This window comes from Thermobia domestica, chromosome 16 (genome assembly GCF_964235325.1).
Source record: "Thermobia domestica chromosome 16, izTheDome1.hap1.1, whole genome shotgun sequence".
NCBI classification, from domain to species: Eukaryota; Metazoa; Arthropoda; class Insecta; order Zygentoma; family Lepismatidae; genus Thermobia; species Thermobia domestica.
In genome coordinates this window covers 126773327-126795440 of record NC_137469.1, presented here as the reverse complement: position 1 = coordinate 126795440, position 22114 = coordinate 126773327, and the positions used below count along the sequence as shown (strand labels likewise).

Genomic DNA, 22114 nt, shown 5'->3' with positions numbered 1-22114 from the left:
CACTATCTTTCGTGCAATCTGATTGGTTGATGATTTTCAAATCTTTGCTGTATTCAGTTTTAAGTTTTGTTTAACATTTAAAAATCTTGGTTTCGTTCAACATTTTGCACTCACTGATAAATATGATCAAAACCGTTTATTTGTTAATCGAATAGTTAAAAACAGGATAAAGTTTGACGGTTAACCGTGAAACGTAAAATTTTTACTTTGAAATTTTTTTGTTTGAAACTTTTTGTTTGAAAATTCTTGCTTTCAAATTTTTGTTTGAATTTTTTGTTTCAAAATTTTGTTTGACATTTTTTGACAACTTTTGTTTCAAAATTTTTTTGTTTAAAAATTTTTCGTTTGAAATTTTTTGTTTGAAAATTTTTGTTCGAAAATTTTGTTTAAAATTTTTTGTTTGAAATTTTTCGTTTACAAATTTTTTGTTTGAAATTTTTTGTTTCAAAATTTTGTTTGAAATTTTTTTTCGCTTCAAAATTTTGTTTGAATTTTTTTTCGTTTGAAATGTTTTGTTTGAATTTTTTTCGTTTCAAAATTTTGTTTCAAAGATTTTTTGTTCTAAATTTTTGTTTCAAAGTTTGGTTTGACATTTTTAAAAGTTTGTGCACTTATTAGTAAAGAACTGGAACTGTTTAGAGCAAAAACCTCTGGCAACATGTGGTGCAATAGTACACGTCAGAACATGATAATGCAACGTCATCAGTTTTGCATCATATATAAGTATCGTTCGAGTTAGTATTCATGATAACATCATCATGGCTACTTGTCTGCAGTTTCTAAACACACGTGATGTGATGAAATCATTTACCAAGGTTACTGATTTACAACAGAATGTACCTTATAGAATCTTAGCTAGCCAAATGATCCCTACAAAGTTTGGATTAAGAATCGTAGTGAAGCTTGAAAATGATAAGAATATAATTTTACCAGCAAGATATTTACCCATGGAAGCATCAAAACAAGAAGAACTGCTGCGTTTCTTAAATACTGGATCTGTATCTTTATGTTACAAAGGATTCTTGGGTCGAAGTCATCAACTTGAATTTAGTACACAGCCAGATTCGTCAGCAATTGTGATGAAATCATGAATTCAAACGTCAGCACATCAGCCGTAGTTGTATGAATGTGGTTGGTCGGCATGACGTCAGCAACTGTGATGAAATCATGAATTCAAACGTCAGCACATTCCTTTCCAATGACGTCAGCAATAACTATAAACCAGCAAATACAGTGTCATCCCACGAAATCATTTGAGCAAGTGCTTTTCAGGAGGAAAGATGTGTACTTCTAACGATAAAGAGTTCATCTTCGCAAGCTATTATCCAATAAATATATTTCAAACAAAACATGTGATGATTGGTATCAGTGCTAGAACATTTGAACCTGTGATTCGATTGGGCAAAGCAGAACAATTTGGTGTACAACTGACCTGTGAAGAATGGCACGAATCGACCAAATGAACGATTATTTTCATGATGAGCTAAATGTGACCATAGTCAAATCATTAGGCTCAAATCATGAAGTTGTGATGCGTACAGTCCTCGAAGAGAAGATGGTGCTGTTACGTAAAAAGAGTACATTCCATGTCCCTCGCAACATGGTGTATCTAACGCAAACGGAATGGAACAAATTTATCAGCGTATTTCAGTGTGTGAAACATGCAGTGGAAGTGTGCAACAAAACTAGTATATTCCTGAAAAAGTACTATTTTGAAAAATGTGTTATGCATATTGTACAACATGTATCTAGATATTGTGATGGTTGTCAACATCGTTCGTGGGTGCATACCTGTATTGATAAACAGTTTATTTGTGACCAAATGGACATTGAGTTTCCACCAATTGATATTGCATTAGACCTTAAAAGACTTCAATTGGAATTAAAATTATATGCTAAAGACAAACTAGTGCAAGAAGTTCAAAATACATTGTATCGACAATATCCAGAACCACTATCTGGTATGGATGTATGTGGAGTGTAATAAAATGATCCATTTCAATGAATTGTGTTTTTTCATTTCAAGTACAACCCCAGGTTCTGACGTGTACTATTGCACCACATGTTGTCAAAGGTTTTTGTTCTAAACAGTTCCAGTTCTTTACTAATAAGTGCACAAACTTTTAAAAATGTCAAACCAAACTTTGAAACAAAAATTTAGAACAAAAAATCTTTGAAACAAAATTTTGAAACGAAAAAAATTCAAACAAAACATTTCAAACGAAAAAAATTCAAACAAAATTTTGAAGCGAAAAAAAATTTCAAACAAAATTTTGAAACAAAAAATTTCAAACAAAAAATTTGGAAACGAAAAATTTCAAACAAAAAATTTTAAACAAAATTTTCGAACAAAAATTTTCAAACAAAAAATTTCAAACGAAAAATTTTTAAACAAAAAAATTTTGAAACAAAAGTTGTCAAAAATGTCAAACAAAATTTTGAAACAAAAAATTCAAACAAAAATTTGAAAGCAAGAATTTTCAAACAAAAAGTTTCAAACAAAAAAATTTCAAAGTAAAAATTTTACGTTTCACGGTTAACCGTCAAACTTTATCCTGTTTTTAACTATTCGATTAACAAATAAACGGTTTTGATCATATTTATCAGTGAGTGCAAAATGTTGAACGAAACCAAGATTTTTAAATGTTAAACAAAACTTAAAACTGAATACAGCAAAGATTTGAAAATCATCAACCAATCAGATTGCACGAAAGATAGTGATCAACCAATCAGATTGCAGGAAAGATAGTGATCATCCAATCAAATTGCATTAACAATAACTTTGCTAGTGTCAGATTACATCACCTTATGATTAAATTTTAAACTGTTGTAGCATGTATTGCCTTTCGTCTATGAGTCATAAGATTCAATAAGGTTAGCTATCAGATTTCAAATCAATCACCACCAATGATCTTAGACTATGAGCTGTGACTAAAGTTCAATGTATTGTTTCAAATTTCGCACCTTATGTTAAAATTCTGTTTATCACCATTCCCAAATTTAAAGAATACTTCTCTTGATATACCTAAGTCTTAGAGTTAATCATATCATTATATGTTCAATAAGGTCAATAATGTCCGTCAATTGTTTACCTGAGTAGAACCAACTGTTTTCTAGAAGTGTGTGTGTACTCAAACTTAAGAAGTACCACAACAAAGGAAATGAATCCCTGTACACTACCTCATCAAGGACAATCACGTGGTACAACGTCTTGCTTACGTTTATATTTGGCGGGAATAATCAAAACCAATGACGCATTATCAAATTATCCTACAAAGTTTCAATGTACCAATGTCCTGGACTCCTAATCCCATCATAGGTCAATAACCGATCACGTGATCATAATGATTTAACCAATGAATGAGATACTATCCAATTACCAATTATTGATACGACAATAAGAAATGTACCCCTTCCAAAATTTAAGATTGGTACACAAATACACCTGTGTCTTATGAAAAAAGTAATAAATCCTGTACTTATTCAATAATAAAGCCGGTCAATAACATTTAAATTTTGAATATTTGGCCATAAGAGGAACATCAACATCTACAATGGGTCTTAGAAAACGTTTACCGAATTTTGTTATTTGATAATTCCCAAATTTAAAAGGGAACATAAACATATAAAGGTAATAAACCATATAACATGCTAAATAGGGGTCAATAACCTCCGAAATTTGATTTTTGGTAGTTCTTTACCTATGAAAAGGGAACGATGTGGACCATCCAAATTTATAGTGGTGCATATTGGAGACCTGTACTATGATACCAAACGCTTATATTAAACAATTTCTAAAACCGAGTGAATGAGCCAAGATACCCCTCCCAAATTTTTAAAGGATGCATCAATGTACCCATATCTTATGATAGGAAATGAACCTATATACATGACCATATAACCATATAAGCTAATAAAATCTCATCAAAGGGAAGAAATTGGGCCAAAAACCAAACACATGGTACAACATATTGCTTATGTTTATATTTTAGCAATTTTGTACCCCTAAAAGAGAACGATGTGGACCACCCAAATTTATCATGATACATGTTGAGTCATGTACTATGATACCGAATCCCCTCCCGGGGTGCATCAATGTACCTATGTCTTATGATAGGGAATGAACACCTATACATTACCATATAAGGTAATAGGACCTCATCCAAAGGAATAAATTAGGTCAAAAACCAAACACGTGGTACAACGTAATGCTTACGTTTATATTTTTGGCAATTTTGTACCCTAAAAGGGAACGAGGTGGACCACCCAAATTTATCATAATACATATTAGGGTCTTGTACTATAATACCAAATGTTTAAATTGGGCAATTTCCAAAATTTAAGGGGTGGGCCAAAGTACCCTTCCCAAATTTTTAAAGGAGTGCACAAATATACCCATGTCTTATGAAAGGTAATGGACCCCTATACATGACCATATAACTCAATAGGATAATAACACCTCATCAAAGGGGATAAAATCGACCAAAAACCAAACACATGGTATAACGTATTGCTTACGTTTATATTTTGGCAATTTTGTACCCCTAGAAGGAAACGAGGTGGACCACCCAAATTTATCATAATACATGTTAGGGTCCAGTACTATAATACCAAATATATAAAATGATCAATTTCCAAAATTTAAGGGGTGGGCCAAGGTACCCCTCCCGGGGTGCACAAATGTACCTATGTCTTATGATAGGGAATAGACCCCTATACATAACCATATAAGGTAATAGGACTTCATCCAAGGAAATAAATTGGGCCAAAATACCAAACACGTGGTACAACGTATTGCTTACGTTTATATTTTGGCAAATTTGTACCCCTAGAAGGGAACAAGGTGGACCACCCAAATTTATCATAATACATGTTAGGGTGCAGTACTATAATACCAAATGTTTAAATTGGTCAATTTCCAAAATTTAAGGGGTGGGCCAAGGTGCCCCTCCCAAATTTTTCAAGGGTTGCACAAATATACCCATATCTTATGAAAGGGAATGGACCCCTATACATGACCATATAACCATATAAGGTAATAACACCTCATCAAAGGGGATAAATTGAGCCAAAAACCAAACACGTGGTGTAACGTATTGCTTACGTTTATATTTTTGGCAATTTTGTACCCCTAGAAGGAAATGAGGTGGACCACCCAAATTTATTATAATACATATTAGGGTCCTATACTATAATACCCAATGTTGAAATTGGTCAATTTCCAAAATTTAAGGGGTGGGCCAAGGTACCCTTCCCAAATTTTTCAAGGGGTGCATTAATATACCCATGTCTTATGAAAGGTAATGGACCCCTGTATACGCCCATATAACTATATAGGGTAATAACACCTCATCAAAGGGGATAAATTAGGTCAAAAACCCCCGAAATTTGAATTTTTGGCAATTTTTTACCCATGAAAGGAAACGACATAGACACCCAATACTGATAGAGGTACATACTATGGTCCTAGGCTACCACACCCAATTTTTAGATTTGGCAATTTCCAAAATTTAAGGGGGGTGGTCCTATGTACCCCTGCCAAAATTTAGGGGGTGGGCCAAGGTACCCCTGCCAAAATTTAGAGGGGGTGGTCCTAGGTACCCCTAGGTCATTGACCCCTGGCCAAGGTCATTGACCTTTGACCTATGACGTCACTAAAATTTTTGCTGACTCGGCGAGATATACGCGGGGGCCTACTACTATACGACAGCAACACAGGAAGTGACGATTCATTACTTTTTACTTTTTAAATAGTTCTTCTCATTAAATTAGTACGTGTATTGCTTTATACTGGTGATTTACTCAAAATATTATTAATGTTTTTTTTACTTGCTATTTCTTAGAGATGCAAAAAAGCCGGCTTTTTTGAATCGATGGTTTTTTCACATAAAAAGCCGGCTTTTGGGGGGAAAAACGAGAATTTTGGAAATTTTGGCTTTTTTTTTTATTTTCATGATTTTTCTGTCTAAATAGCTTTCTTATAGTATATTCTATAGTTAGATAAGAATTCCATGACCTAAATGGGATATTTCGCTCTGAAATTCACCATCAAGATGGATGAAGCACATGTTTTACGAATTAAAGCTAACATGAAGAATGTAGTATTTGAGGGCAATTTTAGAGGCTATTTAAGTTTATTTTAACTTTTGACTTATCGACATCTTTTTTCTTCTCTACATCATTTTAGTTTGTCATCCGTGTTTCATTTCTAAGAGCTTTTAGTACTCTAGCTTCTAGCACAAAAGCTAAACTTGCCCGTTTTTCTATTTATCCGTCAAACCGTACTTCCACATTTCTGTTATACTGTAGCTGTGAAGTGATTTAGCAATAATTTTCCGGACACAATCTTGAATACCAATTAATACAAATAATCAGTAGCGGATTTAGAAAAGTATTTTGGGAAGGGTTTTTCTTACTAATGTTTAGTTTTTCTAAACATTCGTAATTTTTATTTGATAGGAGCTTAAAGTTTATGAGTAAAGGCATAACTAATAGATATTTCGTTTGTTGCAGACATTCCGTAACTTTGAGGAACGGGCTTCAGTCCGAAAGACCGTCCCCCTAACCTTCGCAAAACCGTCACTGTGGTAATTAGTAATAATAACGATTTAAAAACAATAAGAAAGGAAGTCTGCCAACTTACAGTACAGGCACTATTTCTACATTCACAGATAGAATGAAGAAAAGTTTTGTCAGAATGGTCGATTGCTGGTTGAATCCCGGACTTCCCGATAGAAGCGCAAAAGCTAATCACTCAGTCATGTTTGTTGTGCAGTTGTATTTAGCTTAACTTAAATATATTCCGTACTCCTTTTTTTTGGGGGGGGGGTAGAGTTCCGTAATGATATGTTGAATCCCTCTTGTTAAAAATTCAGAAAACTTGAGGATTGGGTAAACCGTGATAGTGGTTATATAAAACTTAACTGTAGAATTTCAAGAATATACAGAACCAAAAGCTCTAGATGTGCAGCTTTTAAGTGTATCATAAATCTAAGTATTTCTCTTATGTTTCATTTTAATTTTATTTTGTTTCAGAAAGAGGGTATGGAATATTTTGAAGTAAAAATACTACAAACTATTTTGCTAGTTATTTCTGTATTTTTTAAAAAGAAGTGTTTACTTTTAGGGTTGGCTGGTTTACACCAACTTTTTTTTTAATAACTGGTTTAAACCCCAAAAAATAAAAAGAATGAAAAATGCGAATCGTGTGAACTTCATGGTGACGTTTCCAGATATAAAACCACCTGCAATAGTTTTATTTCCCTTTCACCTTTCAATCAAGGTGTCCCATGTTCAATTCTCGTTCGAACCACAAGCCTTCTTTCATGCGTAAACCAAGTAGCGGTTCGGATGTCAGTTTAAGCGAAAGTCTTCTCCTTGATAACCTCGGTATTTCGCAAGGATGTTAAGCCTAAACATACGAAACAAACCAAATTGTATATTTCTGCATGCCTAAATGCCTGTTGTTTTATAAAGAAGCCAAGATTGCTTAAATATATTGATAGAAATTGGCAATATTTATCGATTGCCTACGTACCTTCCAACATTAGCTTGGATTCGACTTTCAATGATATCTACGTACTAAATTTGTAATTTAATACCTCAGTTTTAGCGTACTGATTATGATACGTTGACCTTTAAATTTTACATGCAAAGCAATAACAAGATTTTCCCGTTATTGTCTTACATTTCAAGTAATGACGGGATTTTCCCGATGGCTAGGGCGGGAGATTCTCAATTTAAGAAATTTATTGACCGGACTTCTTTAAGAGTTCTTCCGGCATAACCGCGCTGTTGCATAATAACACCAAGGCGAAACAAACTTATTTCTGTGAATATGTAATATAAATACATAAAGCAAAAAATCTAAATTTAAAAAATCCTGGTTTAAACATCCGCCCCCCCCCAAAAACGGGTTTTTGGCATTTTCAAAAACAACCATGGTTCTTGCCAACTCTGCTTACTTTTGTATATAGGAGGTTAAAAAATTCTTATTATATACATTGGTTAATCCTGTGAAATACATAATGTAAATATGTTGAAGAAAAATTGTTTGAAATATCTTTTCGAAATTCATAGTTTATTTTCGAGGTTTTATATTATTATCAGCATCAACCACTAATTAAATGGCTTTTTGTGTTATAGAGAAGCGAAACAAAGTCTGCGTTATCAATTTAAAGTAGAATTTTGAAAAAGCCGAAAATTTCCCAAGCAAAAAAGCGAAGCAGAAAAAACAGAATTTTCTTCCAAAAAAGCCGGTTTTTTTCGAGCCCTTGCATCTCTACTATTTTTAAAACAATCAATTTTTTATGCTGTTTTCATTGTTGTGCTCACTAAACATTCACACACACACAATGAACACATACACTTCACACGAAACCGGGCTCCTTTTCAGAAGCATGACGAATACACTTGACATTTATAAAGCCCGTACTCGTCTATTGAATAAAAACGGACAAATAGATGCTAACGTTCACGGTTTGAACTGCAAGAAATGAAAATATTCCTTTTACGCTAATGTGAATGCCAAAGTAAAATATGTTTTTACGCAATTTGCTTTTTATATATGACTTTCTAACTTAAAAAATAACTTCTGCGGTCAACAAAACGAAACAAATGGCTTGAACCGGGAAATGACATCTTTGAGTTTTACGTCCCACGGTTATGCCAGCTAGGCTAAGGGAGACGGTGATGATGAAATGAATGAAATGGTGTAATGAAGAAAGTGGGAGGAAACGGGAGAACCTAAGGAAACTCACGCACACGGTGTTTGTCCACCACAAAGTTCATTTGGCGCGAGCTGGGATCGAACCAGGGACCCAAGCACAAGAGGTGAACGCTTTACCATTGAGCCACAGCGTCTCCAACTGTTTTGTGTACCTTTCTGAACTCGTAGCATGTAAATGGTATCTCAGAATATTAACCTACCCTATGTTTGATTATCATAAAGAGCAGTTATTGTATAGGTAGTTAGCTTATTTAATACAGCTGAGTACTTAACATATACAAACTATGTATCTGTGAGTCTATATTTGTTTTATGGCTCTAACACAAAAGCGTATAGGTCTCTGTTTCTTTGTTATGTACCGGAGAACCTGAGGTATTATCTTTCGAAATTCTTCATCCAAAAGACTTCATCTCTACTATATCGAATATAAGAAATATACGACTTTCTTATTTCCCACAGTAAGTTGCCAGATATTGTAAGACTCGGGCTTAGTAGAAACCAACTCAATGATGATAGAATTTTAGAAAACCGTTTTTAAACCAGAGACCTCCAAATTGTTCATTAAGGAAACCACACATCTGAAAAGCAAAATGGGTTGGCGGCCCGGGATCTAATTGTTATTTAAGTTTAGAGATATGGGCACTATTCGAACATCCAGGGTGTTTATGTGGTTCAAGTCTGATCATTAATAGGGCAAAAAACATAATTAGGCCACTTTTGTGTAGGACGTGAGACAAAGTAGGAATGGATAAAAGAAGTCAAAACAATAATAATAGCTACATCAAGACAAATGAATCGCGATTATATGCCACACGTTGTTCGTCTACTGTAACATTATACTTAAATATGCAATAACGGCTATTCTTCAGGTTTAAATATGCAATAACGACTAACGGCAGGCTTTCTTTCAATTTCTAAATTGCATAGGCCTATCACATTCATATGGGTGTGCCTAAATGATGTGCCATCCTAATTAATGGTATCAAGCATGGAACATACTTAAGTTTAGAGGTCCTGATTTCATTCTACAAAGAGGACGTACTTTTAATTTTACAAATTTCAGTTAACTTCTCAAGACATGCAATTGATTTTAAACCCTCATTTTTAAAACACAGTTCTAGAGGTTGAATTCTACTAATTTTCTTTACTTACAATCTGATAGATTTGTAAATGCCCAACGTTTGCAAGTTCTAAAGAGGCATAGGCTATAGATGCGAAGAATTAAGACCTAATACAATGTTGATTAGCACTGTAAAATTATACACACTTTCTGTTAACGCTTACCCTTTTGTTCTTATTTTGAGCACGGCGCCTTAAAGTTGCTTGTGGTACGTTGAAGGTCTTGGATGCTTTCAGCCATCCCATTTCTCCCTTTCTTACAGCTTGAATGGCATTCGCCATGGTATTTTCATCCCATGACTGCCGCGTCGAGGTTCTCTTGTATTTGCCCACCATTCTGCAAGAGATAAAGGCACCAAATGTTAAAAAAAAAAACTTTTGTATTGTCTATGTTCTACAATTATTTATACGTATATATACATTATTTTTCTAAAGCAATAAATGCATATATATACATAATATATATATTATATATATATATATATATATATATATATATATATATATATATATATTATATATATATATATATATATCGTAGAATACAGTAGGTATGTTCATTCCGTGCTCTTGCTGATAAAAACAACAATTATACAATGGTAATAGAACATTTTCAAATTTGAATAAACTGAAAGATATACTTATTTTAAATTAATTATAAAAAGTCATTGCTTGTAATAAGCAACATACAACTCTACTCTTGATAAACATTTAACCCTTCAGCACTCGCGCACAGACCGTCACGCGAGAACTCGCATGAATTACATAATTTTAAATGAATTGTATACTTGCCAAAAGCAGTGGTGTGTTGCAACAATACAGTCTGGGGAAGGATTAGAGGGGGGTGAGGGGAAGTTTGCTCAAAGTCACTAAACAAAATCAAAGAATATTTATAGGTGCGGTCGAAAAGACCGCGCTGCGAGTTCTCGAGGGTAGATATACATTTATTAAATTTACAGTGTTATTGTGATCAAAAGTTTTTTCCTTTCGGCAAAGTGGTTACATTTGTTTGGGTAAAATGACATACTGTGTCGTTTTAGGCCTAGTGCTGATGTGTCATTTTGCCCTAATGATACAATATGGTAAATTAACATTTATTACAGAATAATTGTTGCATGCTTTCTTTCGAGAAATGTCTTGAAATATTTTCGACAAGCACTGTTTTAACGCACATGCATTATATTTTGTACACAGTTACTTTAAAAACAGCTAGACTATTTCAAAATGCCTAAGAAAAAAATTCTAATACTTACTTTTCAGAAAACTTTCCTCACTAGCTCGTGCAGTTCCCCCAGACGGCAGCCATTACTCCACTAACACTGTTGCCAAGTTCTCCACCAAACTTCATACGCGTGTGCGTTCCAGATTGTACCAGAGTGGAGAAACCCTCGGTGTGTCATTTTATCTGAGTATGTCATTTTAGGCTTGTTTCCCCTATAATTGGCCAAGGAAAATTAGTCCCTTTACTTTGTAAACTTTGCGTCAGGCTTTGTAAACTAATGTGTAACTACTAATTAAAAATGTGTTGTATTTGCAGGTGCTAATTACAGATTATTTTAAAAGGCAAACGTCCAAGTTAGACGTAAATGTTCAAATTTATCAAGTAGTGGGAACAGCAATTATTGCCATTCTGGCCTTACATGGTTTTGTCGTAATATGGATTGGATTTACATGCTTTCAAGAATCATGTTTGATGTCCAATTATGAAAATGTCACTGGTAAGTTTCTACTTTATTATAATGTTATATATACCAATGGGTATTCAAATTGAGTGGTGCATTTACCTAAGCGTATTTGTTTCATTCTGAAAGGACTACATAAAAATTTGGTACAAAAGAAGAAAGAAAAGTTGCAAGTTTCATTGTCTTTGTCGCTATCTTGCCTCAAATCCGCTAAAGATTCTAGTTGTTCCTTAGACAGTTTACAATGCCAATGGCGACCACGAAGATTGAGCGTTCCTATTATGTGATAGACAATACGAACGACCAAAGTTTGTGTAACTGTAAATATTGTAAAACTAAGTATATCCTCTAATACATGCTAGAATTACTTCATTTAATTTAGTTACAGGTAAAAAATTCAATCCGTTCTTACATATCATCTAATAACAAACCTCATTTTGAAAAACTTCTTTCTTCTTCTTCTTTCTACTCAGCATGTGCTTATCTCAGTAATACTTATACTCCAACTACAGTAATTTCCACCACTTCATTCTCCCTTTATTTTTTCCTTATACCACTATTTCTATGAAGTCTTTGATACTCTTGTAGATCTTCATATAGTACTACCATTCGTTTGAGGAACTCCTGAACCTCCTTGGGATTCCCTTAAATCTTTTGAACACATGATCATCATATCTGTTCTCGCTATTTATTGATCCAATCTCGAATTTTCAACAACTTTCTTATTTGACTTATTCTTTTCCTCCTTTCTGTGTTTCTAAAGCCAGATATCCCTTTTATGTGATATATAGGGTTACTTTGAATTAATCCTTCTACCAGAACTTCGTAAATATTAGTGAATGAGTCCACTAATAAACTTGGAAATTCGACTTCGGAAGTTCCTCACCATAACTAATTGTCCTATCTTCTCTAATGTAGGTGCGTTACGGCCTACGAAGATTTTCCGGCAAACGTAATTTTATGTGATATACATTAGATTTAGTGTTCTTATGTAAAAAAAAAATAATACAAGTTGTTTCGTATCACGTATAGATTTGTCACAAGTCCTTCTCATATCTATCCTAATTGAGCTTCGTTTTTCTAAATAAGGTTTGGATTTTGTGTATGGAATGCAGGTATGGACATGTCTGACATAAAATATTTTATGTCCTTTGTTTTGGACGGGATTAGATAATTATCAAGTAACACCTGATCAAAAATATAACGATGGTAGTTCGCGGATGCGCAGTGCAGACAACGTTAGTGGGCCATGTTCTTTTGTCTGAAAGGGGATTCTGGGAACGTGTAACACGGCTTTGCCTGCAAGTTACAACGTGCACTTGAAGTCAATCCGTGAGTGAGTTTGTGTTAAAAATGGCAAGTGGCAGTGATGTTCGGAAGCGAAAATGTGTGAACAATCCAAACTCTTTCTGTTATATATGTGGCCATCATACAATTAAAGGCCAGAAGCGAAATATTACACTATTTATAAAAAGCTGGTACTTGGCATATGAAGTTTGGTGATCAGGACAAGAATTTCGCACCTCATATTGTGTGTAAAACGTGTGTAGAAAACCTGCGACTTTGGCACAAAGAGTTGTTTTCATCAATGCCATTCGGAATTCCAACGGTTTGGCGGGAACTAATAAATTATGTTAACGACTGTTACTTTTGTGTATGTAAAGTGTCCGGTTTCAATACGAAAAACGAAAAACGCATGGTGTATCCTAGCCTTCCATTAGTCATAAACCCCGTACCACATGGACCCGATATTCCTGTCAAGAAACCACCAATACGGTTACCAGAGTCTTCGTCATCTTTAAGTGCGAAGGATGGTGATGATGATAACTTTATACTGGATGTTGAAGATATAACTCAACGTCTTTATAATCAGTGTGAATTAAATGATTTAATGAGTGACCTAGGCCTCATTAAAGAAAAGAATGAACATCTAACAACAATACTCCTGCCGTATAATATCTGCATTTCACATTGAATGAAGGTGTTTAAACATATTGGATGTGTGTGTAATATTTAAGGTCCTTATCCACCAGTCACATTGATGGATATAGTAGATAGAACACATCCGGATTTGAAAGGAGTCCAAGAAAATCGATCATCCTAGCTAGTGGAGAACTGAATAAGCTACTAAACATTGTACACCGTATTACACAAAGGCGTTTACTCTTTAAGCTGTACGAATTTCAGTTCTGCAAACTTTGAAACCAACAAACGTTAAACCACCGTAGCTTCTGCATTATATAGAAAACCTGTTAAGAAGAGTATGACTTTGCTAGCAGGTTACGGTTTAGTTATGAAGCGACATCTCGTTTGAGGGGTAAAACATTAGTATCTGAAGAAAACATCACAATCATTAATGTGAAACACGGTAGAGACTCGCCAAAACTGTGTTTTCAACGGTAAGCAACCACAAAGTAAATTCACTGTTAATTATTTCGAAAGCCACTGTCAATTGACAGACCTACCTGCATTTTAGCAGAATTGCTTGTGTCAGAACTGGAAAAATCATGTTAATTCCACGTTTCAAAAGGATTTGGCTTCTTATTTTCATCATCATCTACTTTGCGAGTATCGGATTGCCATGTGATCTACACTTTTGATCGAACGTATAGGAAATCACGATTTATTTATGATGACTTGTCTAACTAGGTCATCCGATCTAACAAACTATGACTTCTTTCTCTTGATGTATGAGAAAAATTCCCCCATTACTAAAGATCTGGCATATTAGATGCAAAATGTCTCTAGTACAGTGTAGTAGAGAACCGATGAGACGATGCTACGCGTCAGGCAGGAACTACATTATCATTGGATATGACATGTGGTATCCAGGACACTCATATCTAACACGTTTAATGTCCACAAAATGTACTACCTCCTTAGTTATTTCCTACTTAATGTATGTGTGCCGTCTCAGTGCGCAACAAATTCGTTTCTGTTTCATACCAGTCTTTTGAGTAACACTTAATAAAAGTAAAGTAGAATTCATGTGCATCTTAGATATGAAATCATTTAACGGAGATATTAAAAAGAGAATGATTTGATAAAAAAAGCAAGTGATGATTAACTTGACATGTAAAGCCTTACATATAAAGCACTTGCCAATATAGATTTACTGGAGTAAATTCTTTAATGTAGGACTATCATCCATAATGCAAAATTCTATCGAACACTCCAATTACTGAGTGTAATTATCAATCTCCGAAAAAGAGCTGTGACTTCCTAATGTTATGAGAATCATGCATTCGGAACGAATAGTAACTTCACTAAGGCGTGATGGAAGGATTGATACTATTTTAAGTATTCACACCTATCTCTTGGTAAATTTTCCCATGCCACTCTTGAATCACCAAAGATCAAAACAATTTTTTAAGATTTTTTTAAAAAAAAGAAAGGAATTGATCTTCGGTATTCTTTAAGCCAGTGGAGAGAATCTTCAGAGTCTGCAGTAAGCGAAAGCTAGATAAATTCGAAATAATAGAATTACAGCAGTATACAAACACCGCACTACCTCCCCCAAAATATTAATAAATTACAAAATTACTCCAAGTAGGTTTTAATCTGGAACATAATTAGCAAATTAAGACGTACACCAAGATTAGAAAGTCAAGAATTCTTTGTTAATAATCGATAAAAAAAATGTAAAGTAACAATGTTTTCTTCAAAGTATACACTTTTTGATATAATTGAGCGGTTTGGGTGAACTTAATGGTGTTATGTTATAACGTTAGACTAAAATGAAAAAGAAGGCACAATATTCTCATGCAATTTAATGTAATGACATACCAACCCTATGCCACATATCTATATATTATAATATTATGAGATGGAGATCTAATTTCTTACTTAATAATTTAATTTATTTTTTCTATCTCCGTGAAACCAGACATACGCATATTTATACGACTACAAAATGACGGAACTAGGTGAGGGTATTTATTTAATTATGTCGGTAATCGTAATTATCATCATACTTGGTTTACGTAATATAATGAGTTTGCACTTCCTTTTTTGAGAATGGGGCCACGATGGCTCAGTGGAAGAGAATTCACCTCTCGTGCATGAGGTCGCTGATTCGATCCCACCTGCGCCAAGTGCACTTTGTAGTGGACAAACACCATGTGTGTCGGTTTTCCAAGGGATTTCCCGTTTCCTCCTACTTTATTAATTCCACCATTGCATTCATTACTCATAATTACTGTCTCCTTTAGACTAGCCGGCATAAGCGTGAGACGTAAAACCAAAAGATTTTCATTATTTCCCTTTTGAGCAAAGAAATTGTGTCACTGAGTTAAATTGAATTTATAAGATGTTTTCCTGTTCTTGTAATAAACTACTGTCCTGAATTACAACCTATCTTCAAAAATTTAAATGTAAAGTATCCGGCACTCTACAGTACAACACAGAGAGACCGACCATTTAGAGAGAAAAGTTCAAAGAAATAACTGTAAAAAGCTGAAGGTTGTATCATTTTTACATGTTTCATCGTGTTAGGTCAATCTTATATTCATTTAAGAAGGTATGCTAGATCAATTCGAAACTCGAATTTGTAAAGCAATAAATTCTCAATTAACACATCGAAATCTGGAAATTTGTTAGGAGGTTTTTACTTCCTGTGGGTTTGAAGTGTGTTTATTATTCCCGTTTCCTTGGACACAGAGTAGCATGGTGATAGTCGCACTTTTCCGATTGGTGAAGTCTTCTTAAATGTATAAGTTGTTCGTAGATTATTGTGCTGAAAACGTGTCATAAAGAAACATGCACAACGTGATCAATAATACTGTGTTTATAACAATTCAAATAACTTTCATATTAGTAATGTTTTTAATGTTAGTTGTAATTTTGCATTTGAAAGCGATTGGTGTAGGCCACTTTTTCGGATTCGGTCAAGATACAACTAATAAAAGTTGAATTATTACCGGAATTAGTTTATATTTAATCTCTAAGAATCAAATGTTAAATTGTACAGGAACCATATGAATGAACTATATTGATAATTCACATGTAAGAATTGTTTGTTTTAATTTTAGCGTTTACTGGACAAGATTTGGACAAATTACATTTATCGTTAAATGCAACACGGTTATTAGCAATAATGAATTTAAAGAAAAAGTAGGAAGAAAAGTAACCAGGCTTTTATAGTTATTGTCCTTCTACGGAACTGGATCTTGACTAAAAGTGGGAGACAGAAGGAAGTCGAAATCAGATCAAATGTAAGGAAATGCTAGTAAACGAAGGGATAAGTCATATATAGGTCCTTGTTGAAATCTCAAACAAGTTAATAATAAATAACATTGCCATTTGCAGAAATGCACATTACTCTGGATGATTATATATTTATGGCAACAGGTGAGTTACAGACATAACGGAGCTAAATAACTGGAACTAATATTACTTTCGACTTTTGCATCAGGGAAATGAGTTAAACTGTTCCCTAAGAGAAGAAATATTAGTCAGTTAACATTTGACGAATTAAACGAAGCTATTGTAAATAATTTTAAAAATTTAACTATACATATAGATCTTGAAGAAAAACTAAAAGAAAATGTAGGGGAAAATGAATAATTAATTTCTTATGTGTACAGTTACAGTTACTAGGAAATATGAGTCAAATCTACTGAAAGAGAAAGTCATCACATTAATGTTTAGTGCTTTATAGTTTTTGATAAAGTGAGAACATTTAAAATTAAGGCAATAGCAGAATTATTATATATGCTAAGAAACATAGAAAGAACTAGAATATTATAGGATAAGATAAATACGAAAAGTAACATGAAGAAGAGAATAGTAAAAGAGAATTATGGAACACTACAACAATAAGTTCATAGATTCTCGCTTCTGTGAATCAAACCGTGATAGTGAAATATCGGGTGATGAATACTTAGAGACAAAAGATCAAAATAATATTTATCCTAAAAATAGATAAAAGAAACATAAAATATAAATAGAGAAGGCCCCCCTGAATTTAGTAGGAATAAACGTCAGAAAGACAAATTGAAGGAATTAGAAGAAATTATTGGAAAATGAAGTTAGAAAATATTGAAAAGAAGTACAAAATGTAGTCAAGCTAGTGGGAAAAATCAAAACATTAACAACATTAGTAACAATATATAGAATTAGCAGCTTCATGATAGTTGTAGGAAATCATAGACAATAAGGACACTGTAACAACAAGTTTAAACCTAATATTACACAGAATAATAATAATGGAAGATGCAGTTGAGCAAGTTGCACAACGTCTAAGAGCAGTGTTGTATTCTGTACTTTTAAATAAGGTTCCTGTATACGTAGTATAACTTCATCAATGATTTGTGATATATTAGAACAATTTGGATTATATCTTTATTATTCCATACGAGTCAATCCATTCTAAGTGAACAAGCCTGTGCCGCTCGACCATCTCCAAAAAATCTATTTTTTCTCATGAACATTTATCCTATATCAGGATACTTCAAAACCACAATTAATTAGTTTCTACAACATCCCATGGCGACACAGTGGCTACCGCCATTTTGCGTTTTTTTTTTTTTTTAGTTTAGACGTTTACGTTGTTTTGAATATCTCAGTATGTATTATTTCTAGCAAATTGAAAATTGCTCAACGTCTTCAACTTATGCGAAGCTAAAGCTTCGATCTCAACATTTTTGCCTAAAACCACTTCAAAGGGGGTGAAATCAGGGCCTACAGTAGCAACATTTTTGGAAGTGTAAGACATGTTTGGGAAGAGGAAGCAACTGACGTAGAAGTCTGAATTTGTGTGTGCATGTAGTATGTGGTCATGAGTTTATACTGAAAAAATTGCATACCTGTAGTTGCTCTCAAAGGCCTGAAAAAAAATCGTAAAGTTGGGGAATTTATGGTATACTAAAGGAATAACTATTACCAAAATTTTAGATTTTTTTATTCAGGACCATTGGAGATATTGGACAGTGAAATGTTGGGTTATTGTGGAATTGTGTGTAAATTGGGAAATTGTGTGTAAAGTTGGGGAATTGTGTGTTATGGTATACTAAAGGAATAACTATTCCCAAAATTTTAGATTTTTTTATTCAGGACCATTGGAGATATTGGACACTGAAATATGCCAAATTGGCTTAATTTCCCAACTTTACGATTTTTACAGGCATTTGCAGCAGCCACAGGTCTGCAAATTTTTGAGTATAAACTTATGACACCGTACTACATGCACGCACAAATTCACACTTCTATGTCAGTTGCTTCCTCTTCCTAAACATGTCTTTAACTTCCAAAAATGTTGCTACTGTAGGCCTTGATTTCACCCCTTTCAAGTGATTTTAGTAAAAAATGTTAAGAGATCAAAGTTTTAGCTTTGCACAAGTTGGAGACGCCCAACAATTTTCAATTTGCCAGGACAAATGCGTGTTGAGATATTCAAAACTACGTAATGGCTTGAAAACGCAAAATGGCGGCAGCAGCTGCGTCAGTTTGAGACGTTTTAAAATCTAATGATCGTGGTTTTGATGTACTCTGGTATAGTATAAACATTCATGAAAAAATTAGTTTTTCCTAATAGAGGTAACAAATTATATCAATCATTAAGAATTTCAACAAATTAAAACGTTGAAATATATGCTGCCATTTTTGGTGCTTTGTCAGTAAGAGAAAATGTTTTATTAAAACTTCGCTTGATTACAAATGCCGTTAGAACACCAAATGGTAGGAACAAGAAACCCATGTACACAAGTGTACAAGACGTCGCTTTAGAAACTCGAAAGATGCACTTATAAATGCATGATTGTTGCATACATTTAACATATCAAAAACAGGGGCGTCATTTGGTGTTCCAGGAAAAGTTAATTTTACCCACCAGAATACCACATTTATCTATAATTTAATTCATAATGCAATAATATATCAATAGAAAACCTGAAGCTCTACTGACATCTAGGATTTTGCCTCTTCTTTCATGAAAAAACTGACCTGACGCTGTCGATCAAAACCAACGAAATATATTTCTAATGCCATTTTTCTGGAATTCGTGCAATTATACAACAGAAGAGAGACGGAAAATTGTATTACATGACAAATGTTTCTAGGCTGTTAAAATCGAACGAAAGAAAAAAACATATTTTTAAATTGGAAAGTTTGCGATCATTTCAACATTTATGAAATTTAGGAATTACATTCTTGGGAAATAAATTCAACCATATTCATATAATATTGCACTGACATTCTTATAAACGTCCTTTAGACTACAACTAAAATTAGTAAAATGACGATTTCAAGTAAACAGATGTTCTCTTAAACTCCTTTATTTCAAATCTGAAAAGAATCCTGGAGATCAGTTGGGTTGGGATGTAGAAAACTCACCTTCAGTTGAAATTTTTTATTTTAAGAACTTTAAGTCAATCTTGAATTTGAAAACGCGGTTAATACAGCAGAATTATACGGGATGGATAAGTAACAGGGTACTTATTATTGTTATCGACACCAGTAACTGTAGCTGTTGATGTGCTATTGATGCATGCTTTTCAGAGAATATAGATATGGAAATACCTGTACTTTTGTGTATATTTCCAATTAGAGAAACTGTATTTAAACCGCTACACACTTATTGCCATGACTTATCACATTATTCGTTTACAAAAACATATAATATTGAATTGAAACATATCCGTTTTCCAAATAAAAATATACATTGTAAAGAAATGTCAGGTACTTATTTCATGCAAAATTAATAATTGAAAACCAGCCATGGTACCATTAAATTATTAAACATATCTTCATTTTTGAAAAACTTAAAATTATATTTCCAAGCAATAAGATCTTTTAAGATTAAATTTCAATTTTAATCACAAACACAGTTTGGAGTTAGTTGACGCAATAGCGAGATAAGCCATAGCAATGTCAATTAGAGATCATTCTACTGAATCAATGGTGTAAGTCATTTCTGACAAACTTTTTTGTAAATACGGAATATATATCCAATTAATACCTTTCTGCTCACAGAAGAAAAGCTAATTGATAATATACAAGAGAAACTATTGATTCTTTAAGCTTTGGGAACACAATTAGACATTCAATAGTTCTTGCGGTGTGAGCAAATAAGAAAATTTCCAATTGCATGAAACAATACATAGATTATCAGGATAATATTTTAGACGTAGTATTGTCGCATGTAATGTATTGGATTAGTACTAATACATACGATCTTATTTTGTGGAATTTTTAAAATGTAATTGGATGTTAGGGTGCATCGAATTTCCACTTTTTTTGAAATCAGCTTACCCTTAGTGATATTTTTTTTGCAAAATGACCTCCATATAACGTATAAAAAATTGCAAGTCGATTGGTCAATATCTTTAGGTGCCACCAACGGCCAAAAGTTTTGAAATTTTGTTAAAAAATAAATGTTATTTTTAAAAATGTAAAATATCTAGTTTTATGAAATATGGTTATCCTATCTGGTTTTGTTTCTGTAAAAGGTCAATATTTTACGTGAAAAAAATTTCAGCGTGATGAGTTAAGTCATTCAGGTGCCATCTGTGGCTTAAAATATGGACAAATGTGTCCCTACTTTTTCATTTTTTTAAAATTAAGTAGCATTGTTTGTGATTCATCTGGATCGTTAATTAGATAAGAAAGATTTTGTTTTACATCTGCAGCTATTTGCTTATTTCCAAACGTTAATGATTGAAATGACCCAGAACTCACCATGAGAAGGTGGCTGTAGTTCGAGTTCCGCCCACCCGTATATACTAATGTTGCATATGGTAGTGCAAGTCATATTGTTACTCTTTTACCTCAAACTGTTTTTCTTTTCTTTTTTGTATTAAATTCTGGTATGTTTTTTCTTGATTGTAGTGTTGATAGGACAAATCTATGTCGTGCTTCTTGCCCACATACCGTTGATGCCGCTTCTGTCCCCAACTTCACCATTCTTTCTACCGCGCGAGTGTGACAGGGTAAGGATGTAATATATTGATTAGCCATTGGAGCCGTCTTTACATTTTCTCTTAGCTTCTGCAGGCTCAAGTGGTGACTCTGTCAGCGTCATGTTGACCAATTAATCATATCAACATAGTTTGTCGCTTCTAAGTTGATTTCAGGGATGACGAATTCTCGTACCGGTACGCGATCACCAGATTGGGTCGTTTGTCTTGCTTTCAGGACTCGCCTCCAGCCGAGCTCTCGTACGTTAGCATCTTAGTCAGTCAACATTGATAGAAGTAGGTTTTCAGGATGACCGTACCACGCATTTCTACGGACATTGGATCAATTATTTTCCTGTATTTCGCTTCCATGTGGCGAGAAGTCGTAATGAGTTGCCACAAATGATGAGCTTCTGCACACGATGTATTACGTATCACAGCAAACCGGAGTGGCGCGTAGACCATCATGATGTACTGGACGATGGTTTTAAGTTCATTCGTGGGTTCTTTTGTTCCTACGCACAAACGTAAGACTCTATTTAATGTAATTACCCATCTGGCTTGATGGATTTTACCAGGGTTCATGTGAGCTAACTCAATGGGCCATTCTCCTGAAGAAACCGCTTGGCAGATATTCAGCACTTTTGTCCGAATGCTGTGAAGAGTTGTCACTCCCAGTTTTTTGCAGGCCC

General features: G+C 33.8%; 1 protein-coding gene across 3 annotated transcripts in view; it reads left to right on the top strand.

The window, feature by feature from the left end:
- Positions 1 to 22114, top strand: part of LOC145673400 (uncharacterized) — a 537699-nt gene that overhangs the window by 445416 nt on the left and 70169 nt on the right. For all 3 annotated transcript variants that reach the window (XM_081743063.1, XM_081743061.1, XM_081743062.1), the window contains one exon: positions 11385 to 11565. In XM_081743063.1, the coding sequence (XP_081599189.1) occupies positions 11385 to 11565 (181 nt within the window). The remainder of the gene's footprint in view (positions 1 to 11384; positions 11566 to 22114) is intronic.